This window comes from Dromaius novaehollandiae, chromosome 9 (assembly GCF_036370855.1).
Source record: "Dromaius novaehollandiae isolate bDroNov1 chromosome 9, bDroNov1.hap1, whole genome shotgun sequence".
In the NCBI taxonomy this organism is placed as follows: domain Eukaryota; kingdom Metazoa; phylum Chordata; class Aves; order Casuariiformes; family Dromaiidae; genus Dromaius; species Dromaius novaehollandiae.
The window spans coordinates 12,244,372-12,256,705 of record NC_088106.1 but is presented as its reverse complement, the minus strand read 5'-3'; the positions used below and the strand labels follow the sequence as shown (position 1 = coordinate 12,256,705).

The window sequence follows — 12,334 nt, the reverse complement described above, 5'->3', positions numbered from 1 at the left end:
CCATTAACATTTGTGCTGTCTGTCCATTTACCTATTGAGAATGGTAAAAAGGCTTCTTGGCTCACAAAGTTTCCATCCTTATCCAAGAAATGACCAGGGTTGAACTGTCGAGGTGTTTCCCACTGCTCTGGATCATACAAAGAGGAAGCAATATTTGGAAGAACAATGCTGCCCTGAAAGAAATAAAACACTCACTCAGTTCTGGCTGTCAATCTTCCTCCAGCAGCCAGAAACCAAAAGGTGAGATTAGTGTTAGTCCCTGTTCACTTTCAGTCTTTGATGATACCAGTAGAAAGTGAGGAATTGTGAGGAGCATGAAGTCTTTTTAATTCAAAATGTCAGTCCAGGCCTGACAGTGGAAGGGGCCACGTCAACAGAAACTAACAGCATGATTCTAAACCCACTTTCACTCCTAACACTAGAAGCTTCTGTGATTTAGTCTCTTCAACAAAAGCCAGTTGAAAACCTTCATGCTTGTCCCTACACAAATCTTCTACAGGCTTCCTGGAGACAGAAATCCAGTCAGAAATTTTTCCCATGCCTTATCAGTGCAAAATCAATCACAGGATCCTCCAGTATCAGTCTCTGAGATTTTGTCCTCATTGGGCTGTAGAAACACTTGCTAAAATTGCCTCTTCCAGACAGTGGCATCTTTCACTACTGATAACCCTCTCCCAAGAGGTATTGGGGTATCCAACCCGTGGTGAGGGGACAGATCCAAACCAGCACAAATATATTTGAATCTGCATCTCACTGTACTGATGCAGGAAAGGTCTGTAATGACTGAGAAACTGTTTCTATACCTTTTTGAGGGGAAAGCCCAGCAATGTTGTGTTCCTCACACATACTCTAGGCATGCCAACTGAGATAATGTTGCTGAAGCGCTGGACTTCATGAACCACAGCATTTGTATAGGGCAGTCTTCTTCGATCCTCGTAGCAAATTAACTGGGAAGGACCTAAAACAGCATCCAGCTCCTCCTGCACTTTCTCTGTGGAAAAATATTCACCATTTCAGATGGAAAAATATATCAAATATTTTCAATAGTGCCATTTGCACAGATATTTTCCGTTTGGAACTACTATGACAGTAGCAAAATTACTGCCAAAATATAAATAACTTCTATAAAGAAAACAAAGGCAGTGTGGTGCTTAAGCGCATGGAAGCTCTACTTCTGGGTACGAAATTATTTGCTTGTAGTTTAAGGCAAAACATCTGTTGCTTACAATTGTAAACATCTTTAAGCATTGCCCTGTTAATGCTTAAATACAACAATCAACTCATCTTTCTATTTTCTTTAGGCAGGACACCTAGAGCCAGTTAGAACCACCTGGCTCATAATTATGTGGAATTTAAGCCAGATGAATCTGGGTCTTAAAAACCTATTTAACCTATTAAAAAGAAATGGATCTTATGCAGGACATCTGTTAAGTGAATTGGTGCCAACTAGAACAATGCCCAAATCCCTTTGTAAAAAAATTGATCTGATTCTTGGCACTTGCCTTTTGATCAAGAATAGCATAATTTAAATAACTTACAGCACAGAGGTGTTGGAAGCATTAATTGAAGTATAAAAATTGTTTTTTAAACTTCAAGACATGCAGCGCACACACAATAAAAATGCCTTAGAATTTCTAACAAATGATATAATCTTTCTCCAAGTTAGAGGCCCTTTAAAGAAACATTAAGATGCAGCAAAGCCTTCCCAACACACTTTCTGCAGTGATCAGGGTTTGTGCTCATTCACATGAAGCCTGGTTAGTGACTACTAGCTGTCATTCACAAAGCCAGGTTAAGCTAGGCCCTAACAACAGATTTAAGCACCTTATAGAATTTAAAATACATGTCCAGAAACATTTTTAGGTAAAGTACATTTTGTTCTTTGAACAGCTATCTTGCAAAATCAAACACACAACTACTTGGGGATCCAGTATAGTTAGAAGTGATCAGTCACTGCGAAAGTGTAAATACACATCTCTCTTCCAGTTGTGTCAGAGAGACAACCCAGTTCAATGATCAGGCAACAGATTTAAACAAACAATAGGCAGAACTTTTCAATATGGCACTTAATGGAACGGTGCAACATTGTCATTGGGTGTCATGCAGTCAAAAGTATAAATGAATTCAGTAAGACAGAAATCAATGGAGGACAGATCTTCTGGCGGCTGTTCATAATGAGAGTCTGGGTGCAATGCATGACTCAAGAAGCTAGGGATGGATCATTCTGCACACACCCTGCTTTCCCAACTATGTGCAAGGTATTGTAAATAAAGCTATGCAGATGAGTCAGCAGTTTCATAACCTTAATTACAATAGGTGTTAATAAATACACAATAATACAAGACTAAGTAGACCTTGTTTGACAGCTACCTCTACCTCTAAGAGCAATTCTTCTCTTATGTTCATCTCCTTCCTCCAGTTACAGTCCTGTTCTGCTCTGGGTATTTGCACATATTCTGCTATCTCACAACAGGGTTTCTCTTACCCTGCACAAGAGGTAATTCTCTCTTTGATTTTTATTTAGTATTCTAAGAAAGTGATTGATGTTTATTTAAAAGTTAGACTTAAAAATAATCTACTTAAATATACATAGACATGACAGATAAGCCATTAAATTTTCCTCCCAAATAGAGCCATTTCTGTTACAATAAGCTCGGATACATCACAGAGTAACTAAGTGGGAACTCTGATACCATGGGCTCATAAATGGACTGATCGTCAAAAATAAGAAGCTGCCAATCGACCTTTAGTTGATCATCTTTGTTTCTTCTCTGACCTACAGAAAGAAGGGGAGGACTCCCTGTAGCTTCCATCACTGGTATTCAGTCAATATGAAGCTGAATTGAAGTAAGTTTCCAAAGAGCGACAGCCCTGTCATCGCACATCAATTCCTGGCTGTAGTTGATTATTTTCAGCCATCAGTTGTGTTTATTGCTATCTAAGACAGAATGAAACTCAGTTTCTTCAGGTACCATCACTAACATTACATGGGTGAGCCCTCTAGCTCCCCAAACACTAACTCCAGTCCTCTGACTCCATCAACCATCCTACCACAATCCGTCATTTCCTCAAACAAAGGCCTCAGCCAGCCCCAGCCCCTGATACATATCCCTACTCCCAGCAGTAACTCTTTCTGGGAACAGCCTTATGCCTGTGCCTACTGCCAGAGCCTATATACAGAGAATACGAAGCTACTGATGTTGTCCAGCACAGATCTACCAGCACAAGAAGGTCTGTGTGCCACTAACCACACACCAGAGTCTAGAAATAATCTCTGATCCATGAAAATGTTATAACCAACAACAGATACTGCAACACAGATACTTGTGATATGCTTATCCACTTACTCTCACCTTGAATGTCTGGATTTGCCACCATATAGAGCAGTCCCCAGTTCAAAGTAGTACTACTTGTCTCTGATCCACCCAAGAAAAGGTCATTTATAGAATAAACCAGATTGTCATCATCATATGTAGACCTGGGTTCATCTTTGGACTGCAAGTGATAAGAAGCAGCAGAGGTTTAAACATAAAAGTTAGGACAACCTGAATAAGAGTGAATGTGATTTTATCACTGGTTTCAAAATGCAGTGTATCTGTTTTGTATTATAGGCAAACACACTGACAAAGAATACTAAAAACTAAAGATGATTATCAATAAAAAAGCTACCATTTCACAGATGGACAAGGAATGCTTACTCTACTTTTAATAATGAAGCTAAATCACATGTTCTCTACAGAAGAGAATTGTTGGCTTAATTGTGAAAATAGCAGAACATTTGGAATGTTTCATAAATAAGTGTTCCTCTGAAGATGTGCACCAGCATGTCATTCTTCACGCCTCAAGTCATATTTCCATCACTTAGCTGTTCTGCCAAGCAATACAGTGAACAGATGATGAACATTGAGCTGTAGTAATAGTTTTTAGCCCGTGATCTTCAGACTCCTGATCTACAAGGCCATGCTGACTCACATACAGCTGGTCGGGGAACAATCCTGTTATTACAATACTTTCAGTTAAAAGTGTGAGGGTATATATGTATATGCTGAAACTATGAAAAAATCTTTTGAAGTTTTGGGGGAATCCATTGTCTAAATGTAGGGAGGTTATGCTCAGGGGTCTTGAACTTTTCTTTTGCCAGTGGAGCAATTGTAAAGTCCGAAGGACAATGTTTTTTCCTACTGTAATATCATCTAACCTTTTTATGCAGCCCTTGCATATCTACTACAGACAGTTCATTTTTTTTAATAAATAAACTTAGATAATTTCCACCCAGCAGAGTCTCAGAAGAGCTAACTGAAACAATTTCTGGTCAGCTGATGTTCATGTTTCATAAATCTTGGAATAGCAGTTAGAGATTCCAGAAGCAGTTAAAGACTTCAGAAGACCACAAGTGCTAATCCTGAGCCAGTATCAAAAACATTTAAGAAAGAGGTTCCAAGGAACTAGAAGGCAGTTAGGCTGATATCCACCATGGGTGAAATAACACAGCATCAGATATGAGAATCAATTAGTAAAGAATTACTAAGTAGGAATACAAATTAATGTTATTTATCGTGATATAGAAAACTGATCTTGCCAAAGAGACCTGATTTGATTCTTTGAGAGAATTACCAGCTTGGACAATAATGACAGTTTTACACTGGCAACATACTTAGAGTTCCCCGTGGTATTTGCTTTTTTTTTCCTCACAAAACAATACCATAATAAAAAATCAAGTACTACAAAACAGTGATAAGAGGCATGTTAAAGGACTTAAGAGCTGGTTATCTGACAGCAATGGCTAATAGAAATTCTTCCACAGATGCATGTCTGTGTAGTGGGACTGAGCACAGCAGCAGAGCCAACTCAACGGAGTAGACAAGGCAGGCAGCAGTCCAGGAGAGCAGAAGTATTTTGGCTGTGCCAAAAGCTGGCTGGGTGCTTATAGCCTGACAGCCTGCACTGCCCTCTGTTGCTGTGATCAACACATGATCATGGTACAGGGGGCACTGGCTCTCCCAGCAGGGAAGCACTGCCATTCAGGAGCAGCAGTCACTACCCCGCTCAGTGGCAGCAAGAATAGATACCCCCACCCTGGAGATCTCCTCTGGCTCTCTGAGCCAGTTTCACCTTCTAACCCCCAGTCTTCCCCTTTCCTCTTGCCAGCACCAAGCAAAATAGGAGGAGGAGTATGGCCTGCTGCAGAGGAGAAGAGGAGAAGGGAAGGGTGAGTTAGTGAAGACAAGAAGGACTGATAGAAGGCTGTGACAGAAGGGGTCAGACTAGATGATTTAATGGTCCATTTGACCTTACGCCCCAAAGAACGTATGATCAGGCAGAACAAACACTTACTTTTTCAATATGAGCCAGGTAAAAGTCAATGAAGTCTTGCGGTTCGTCTCGTACCCCTCTCTCCTTATGCCTTCTGATCTCCCTCCTTGCAAAAGAGCTGAGGGCATCATAGCTGGACAATGCCTTCTTATGAGGACCAGGGAGATGATGCATCAGCCAGGGGAAAATTTCGTACAGCTGTGAGAATGACATACAAGGGGTACTGTGAAATCTCTATTGCTAGAGAAAGCATTTTAGATCTAATAGAAAGAGAAGTTGAATATTCATGTTAGCATGTGTTTTGGCATGACGCAGTAAAATATTCTGTCAGAGTGTACTAATATTTTGAAGCTGTGAAACAGCATGGTATGTAATGTTTAGATGAATGGTGATAAAATTCAGTTATGCAGGCTTTCAGCTTATCCACAGCTCAAATTAGAATGATTAACAGGACTGTATTCATCTCATTTAACAAGTGAGCTCCTGCCCTCCAGTGGAGAATACTAGGAAAAGCAGAAGAAAGGGCACTATAAACTATCCTCAACAGGAAGTGTGAAGGCAATTGATACATTCCACAAAGAGGGTTGACTACCAGAGGCTGGTATACCAACTTGGCAATTCCCCAAAGCAGTCTCTACCAACTCAGCTCTCAAAGGTCCTTAATAAAACTTGAAACATCTACTGCCCACCTGAAACCCAGAAACACTGAGAGACAGCTACCTGACCTTTTTAAGTGCTGTCTTCCAGAAAAGAAAGGATTAGCTGACATGACCAGATGTGTCAACAAATCATCAACAAATTTCCTTACCGTGCTCCCCCTTTTTCTGCCACTAATGAAATAATTAAATAAAACCCATCTCAAGATAAAGCCTTGAAAAACCCTAGTAACTTCCTTCTAACCTGATTTGTCCCCACTGACTGTTCTCTCCCTGATGTCCAGTTCCTTATTCTCTCTACATCTTTCGTGCTTTTTTAATCATAGCCCCAAAAGCACTATATTAGATGTTCACTGGAGGCTGGCTGAATTAGATACGCTATACTTCTGTCTTTTTGGAAAATCAGTTCTTCTCTTCAGACAACCAATTATCAATTAATTATCACCTTATCATTGAAGGGTAGTAATCCTTGGTAAATTCATACTGCACTTCATATGATTTTCATTTAGATCCATCTCTGGTATTTTCTTTCCTTCAAAATGTGTTCAGAAGCATTACAAACAACTGTGGTCTGACTAATTACAAATGGTTGCCTGAATTACGTGCATTCCTACTCTGCCTGGTATTTAAGAATCATGATGCCCAAGGCAGGCATCTGTTGCAGACGGGTTGAGCAATTGAATAACAAACGTGACCCAGTAGTAGTCCATAAGCTTGTGTCTTATGACAAAGATTTAGGAGTAAACCACCTTATCATGGTGCTTAACTGCAGGACAACGAACACTAATGACCAAGGTTGCTAGGTAGACACATTACCAGCACACTTTGAGATAGCGCAGTGCTCAGTAAAGCTGTATGTATCATGACTCACCGATTCTAAAGCTGTTTTGCCTAACAGACGCTTCTTGAATTTGCATTTTTCACTTTCTATGCTATTCAGAAAAAAAGACCCCAGTTTATTTACTTACGTAATGAATAAAGCTGCCTCCAAATTTGAATATACACTCTGTGGCTTTAATCAGCTCATGGAAGGTTTCATCCTCACTGGAGAAGCGATGGCCAAAAACGACAGCACAAATTACATTTGAGACGGAATGAAAGAGAGGGAAAGAAGGATCCAAAGGTTTTTCTGCAACCATAATAATAAACAGTCACTCTTAAAATGTCCTATTCTGCTTTAACAAGATGACACAGTATTACAGGTTACCCAAAGTGCTTTAAATATAAAAGCATTGCATTTCACAGAGATGAAACAACATTCTTAGAAAACTGTAGTATCAAACAGATTCTTCACAATGATGGTGCAATCCTATAACCTCAGCAATGAGTGGCACCCTAAAGAAACACCAGATGTGTAAAATACATGTTGTTTTGATAGAGCACATTTAGAGGTCAAAAAAAAAAAAAATAGTTCTATGCAAATTTGCCATCTGGAAAATTCAAAGTTGATCTTAAGCCATTTTGAATAAAGTTGCTTCTTGTCTCATGGCTCTCCCTCCAGATTCATGACGGAAAACACTGTGGTTGAAGGGAACCTGAAGGGACAGCGATGAGACAAGAGGCAATTTTATTCAGCAAGAACATACATGCCTGCAAGGCTACTACATTTTGTTTGATGTTGCTAGAGATGGGAATAGAACCTCCAGAAAGATAAAATGTCACAAGTTACTTTCAACTAATTGTGTCAACAATAATAATAACTAGTTTTAAAGCAACTACTTGAAACACTAATCCCAAGAAAACTATTTTATGACTCCAAAATAAAATAACTGTGTTTACAACTGTATTTATGTATGCACTGATACAACTGTCCAACACTCAAGGCACAATTCTGATTACCAACTTATTGTTCTAGGCTGCAGGAGATTTTTTTCCTGTGCATGTGGTCACATTTCCTTCTCTCCCAGTTCTTAAGACATGGGATTGGACTGGATTGGATTTGATCACTTTTAACTGACACAATGCTAACCATAGCATGTCCTGATTTACTGTGCCTTTGCATAATGGTCAACATTGGATAATATAACTCAATTATCTCTAACTAGGTTGACTAGAGTAAAATGCTGCAATTGAAGACAAGACTCTAGTTGCTGCTTTATGGAGTCCATGCAAATGGTGTTACAAGATTTAATTCATCAGCCCTGATAATGTATCCATGTCTTCATGCACCAGCACCTTTTATGAGCCAGCAATGTGCCTTGTGGCAAAGGTGGCCAACAGCATCCTGGGCTGCATTAAGGAAAAGCGTTGTCAGCAGGTCAAGGGAGGTGATCCTTCCTCTCTACTCAGCACTAGTGAGGCACATCTGGAATGCTGGGTCCAGTTCTGCTCCCCAGTGCAAGAAAGACATGGACATATTGGAGCGAGTCCAGCAAAGGGCCTCGAAGATGCTTAAGGCACTGGAACATCTGACATACAAGAGAGGCTGAGAGAGCTGAGATTGTTTAGCCTGGAGAAAAGAAGAGGCTCGGGGCGGACCTTATCAATGTGTGAAATATGTCAATACCTGACGGGAGGGTGTAAAGAAGACAGAGCCAGGACAAAAGGCAACAGGCATAAATGGAAACACAAGAAATTCCATTTAAACTTGAGAACAAACTTTTTCACTGTAGGGGTGATTGAACTCTGGAACAAGTTGCCCAGAGAGGTTGTGGAGTTTCCATCCTTGGAGATATTTGAAACCTGACTGGACTTGGCCCTGAGCAGCCTGTTCTGGTTGACCTTGCTTTGAGTATGGGGTTTGACTAGACAATCTCCACAGGTCCTTTCCAACCTCAACCATTCTGTGATTCTATGACATAAATAATACACAAGCTCAGCTCCAGTTTTGCTTCCCAATTTCAATAGTTTTATAAAAAACTTTGAGCAAGAATAGATTCCCACTGAGTTTGAAAACAAAGGATGGGGCTCACTGCATTTTCAGTCCATTCATACAGACACTGTAAGACCCTGTATACTCTGTTATGGAACAGAAGCTGCCCTTGATTTCAGAGCAGGACAGAGAAGTTCATACACTAAAGACATCAGACTAATGATAGAAAAGTCTCTATATTTAGCACAGAGTTACCTTTCATACTTGCAAAGTATTCTACCAGGTAGCAGGCCTCTTCTTGAACTCGATGCTCAAGGCCTCTCTTCCCCAGACCCAAGTTGCGTAGAGTCCTCAGTGCAAACCTTCTCTGCTGCTTCCAGGTGTGACCAGTTGCCAACATAATCCCTGAGGCCATTCAGTAAAGAGCTCTTTATTATGCTAATACTTATTATAGCGAGAGACTATGCTAAAAGATTTATTAAAGCACACATTACAACAAAACTATTGCATTGCCTAGGAACACAAAGACAAAGAGGAACAGGAACAGCTGTGGCAGGCGCTGCAAGTGTAGGGGAAGGGTGAAAAGGGACAAACTGAACCGTGTAAAAAGATGACTAGCAGGACTAAGCAAGATTCGGGACAACCACGTATCCCAAGAAGTTCAAGAGCTGCTTCTCTAGATGCTTTCTGAAATGCTTGCCTCATGCTCTCTTCTACACTTGGAGCACACATGACCAGGATAATGATTTTTGCAAAGGGAGGAAGGGGAAAGAGTTCTCCTGACTGTTCATAGGGTAGAAAAGTTTGGTGCTGGGGCTTTGTAACAGATATCTTCATGGGGAAAAACATCATATATTAATGAGATCTTTAATGTAATATAAGAACCAATGGCTGGAACAAAACAAATTCAAATTAGAAATATTTAAGGAATTAGATTTACTTAAATAAATCTGAGGTCCCAAATAAAAGTTGTTTCATAATGTATGTGTTCATATCTTTTACTTCATAAATTTTTTTACTTTTTAGCTTAATTTGTTAAAGAACATTCTTTTAATGTATGCATTTAACATGCTTTAAAAATTCTGTTTTACTCAGCTGTAAAAGCTTTCCAGTGTCAGGGTTCGATGGAGCCAGACCTCTCTCCATTCAGCACCACCAGATACTACCTTAGGTTGAGGTTGTATTGCACGATAGGGCAGAGCACTATATGGGAAACAGATCCTTGGAGCCAGTGCCAAATTTCAAGTCATGCTGGTACAATCCCATCCAAGACCAGGTCCCGTCCCCACATAAACCATCAACAAGGAGTAAAAGGAAACTGTGAAGTGACTGTGAAGGACCAAGGGATGCCCATGAATAACAACGTTCAATACATACTAGTCCACACAGAGTGACTGACTGTGCTGGGGACAGAAGTCTAGGCTGGATGGATCTCTATCCTCAATTACTTAGTTATGGCAATTTGTAAGCGTCACATGCTGTGATAGCAATAATGTGCAAAATTTTTGTATAGCTACTTTTTCATTTTCTGAATGGTTTTCAATAATATAGCTAGCTAAGGCACTCTCTCACCCCAAGGAACATTCCCACTCCTAAATATCAAAGGATTGCTGCAAGTGGAGATGTACAAGCCTGTCAGGAATGTTGTGCAAGACGCTCATAACTGCAATTATTTGGAAACTGTAATGTAGGTGTTACAATTACTTGAGGTATCATCACAAGCAAACTCATATCCTGACATATACGCTTATTATAAGCTTTTCTGGGGCGAAAGAGGAAAAATTCAGACCAGTGAGGTGGCTGTGCTCTTCATGAATAACAGTGAACAGTGGAAGAAGTTAGAAAACCCAGAACTGAGTTCTCCAGCCATTGGTCTTGATCAAAGTAGAAGTTACCAGAAAAACATTTTTCTCTATTGTATTGCCATACCAAGTACAACTGCAGAAATCACATGGTGAACAAAGCAGCCAGTGAGCCTTCATCGCCAGCTGTAACATGCAAATCTTTGAGCGTGATATTTGGTAGTCTCAAAATAGTCTCTCTGCTCAGCAAATTCAGATTAGTCTACCAATCAGCCAGGCTAACTATTGTTCTGGTAAGCTGTCTGAGATAATGTAGGAGAGAAGAGAATCAGGAGCTTGGGAATTTCCAGTATGAGCGGGGAGTAAGAAACCTGCAGAAAGGTTGAAGCAGAAGGGTACCAAACTTCAAGATGCAACGTGTGAGAGTAAGAAATTTTCATAAAGAAGGGAAAGGAACAGGGAGAAGTTCCCACCACCAAGCTCGCCCTTTAGTTGAAATTGTAGTGGTAGGAGGCAGGGAGTGCAGGACAAGAGAGAGTTGTTTCTTGCTCTTCTTCTGCTTCTCTGTAGCACAAGCTACCACTGCCTCATAACGTCACTTCTGAGTCTGCTTCAGTGAATATTTCACACAAAGCATTATGGACTTCTTTTCTTTTACTGGTCCTTTCCTCCTGTTACTGTCCAAATGCTATTTCACCCCTCCCTACTTTGCAGTTCACCTAGCAGTCATTTCTCATAGACAAAGCCTGACATTATAGTATTTTTAAAAGTGCTTTAAGCTACAGAAGAGTTGTAAATTGCCAAGACAAAGTTTCTGTGCAATACTTATGGCAGGAAATTCTCACCTTTTCCTTTGGCCATTGCTCTGAAGAAAGGAGACACTAGTCTCCCAGAAATATCTTCAGGGTGTGTAGTCATACCATCCTTAACTGCTTGAAATCCATTCAGTATGATCACTGGGGCCCATCCAAACCATAAGGTGAACACGTTGCCATGAATTTTTGCCAGCTGTAGATGGGAGAGAAGACAGAAAAGCACAATGAAATCCCATATGCCTCAAGCAAACAGAGGATGAACCTGTTCCTACACTGATTACGGGGCCAGCCCAACCTTGGAATGGTGTTCCCTATCTTTTCCATTAAATTACAATTATCTGTGAAAAAGTATGAATGTTGTTTCCTGCGTTCACTGTTGGAACAACTTTGTATTCCAGCTTTCACAGCCACAAATCTTTGCCAACAAACATTAGGTAACTTTTATTACTGTATACAAGCCAAGACTCAGTTCATAACAACCTCTTTATTTCTGCTTCCAGAACCCTCTCCACCTCCAGTGTGATCCAGTATATCTTCTATGCCAAAGACATGCCCCTGAATTTGTTTCAAGAAAGTTTCCATCATTTCTACTGCTGGAGCGACACAAGAGGAAGACAAAGAAAATCAGAGAAATGACAAAATAGCACCTCCTTCACAAAACCTGTTAGTTATTTAACTTCTAAATGCTTTGCCTTCCTCAGTATTAGCACATTTTCTAAGATACAGGCATCACAATAACTAGTTGTAAATACTGGATGAGTCACATTCCCCTCCCCCCCACTGCATATTTAAAAACTGGAACTTGAATAAGATCATTTTGTTTCACAATGCAGTTTTACTTTCTGTCCCAATCTGCAGTATGGACTCAATAACTGGTGTGCCTTGTCCAAATGGCAATGACAGAAGTGACTGTGAAGTTATCTATTGAGAATTATG

The 12,334-nt window shown here is 40.2% G+C and overlaps 1 protein-coding gene across 3 annotated transcripts in view; it reads right to left on the bottom strand.

Annotated features, from left to right (window-relative positions):
• LOC112980142 (cytochrome P450 2J4-like) overlaps positions 1 to 12,334 on the bottom strand; it is a 28,832-nt gene that overhangs the window by 15,718 nt on the left and 780 nt on the right. For all 3 annotated transcript variants that reach the window (XR_010390477.1, XR_010390478.1, XM_026094802.2), the window contains exons 2-8: positions 11,429 to 11,591; positions 9,037 to 9,186; positions 6,938 to 7,098; positions 5,335 to 5,511; positions 3,354 to 3,495; positions 804 to 991; positions 32 to 173 (exon numbers count right to left, since the gene is read on the bottom strand). Coding sequence is in view for 1 of the 3 variants with exons in the window: in XM_026094802.2 (XP_025950587.1) it covers positions 32 to 173; positions 804 to 991; positions 3,354 to 3,495; positions 5,335 to 5,511; positions 6,938 to 7,098; positions 9,037 to 9,186; positions 11,429 to 11,591 (1,123 nt within the window). In the remaining 2 variants the exon portion in view is untranslated. The remainder of the gene's footprint in view (positions 1 to 31; positions 174 to 803; positions 992 to 3,353; positions 3,496 to 5,334; positions 5,512 to 6,937; positions 7,099 to 9,036; positions 9,187 to 11,428; positions 11,592 to 12,334) is intronic.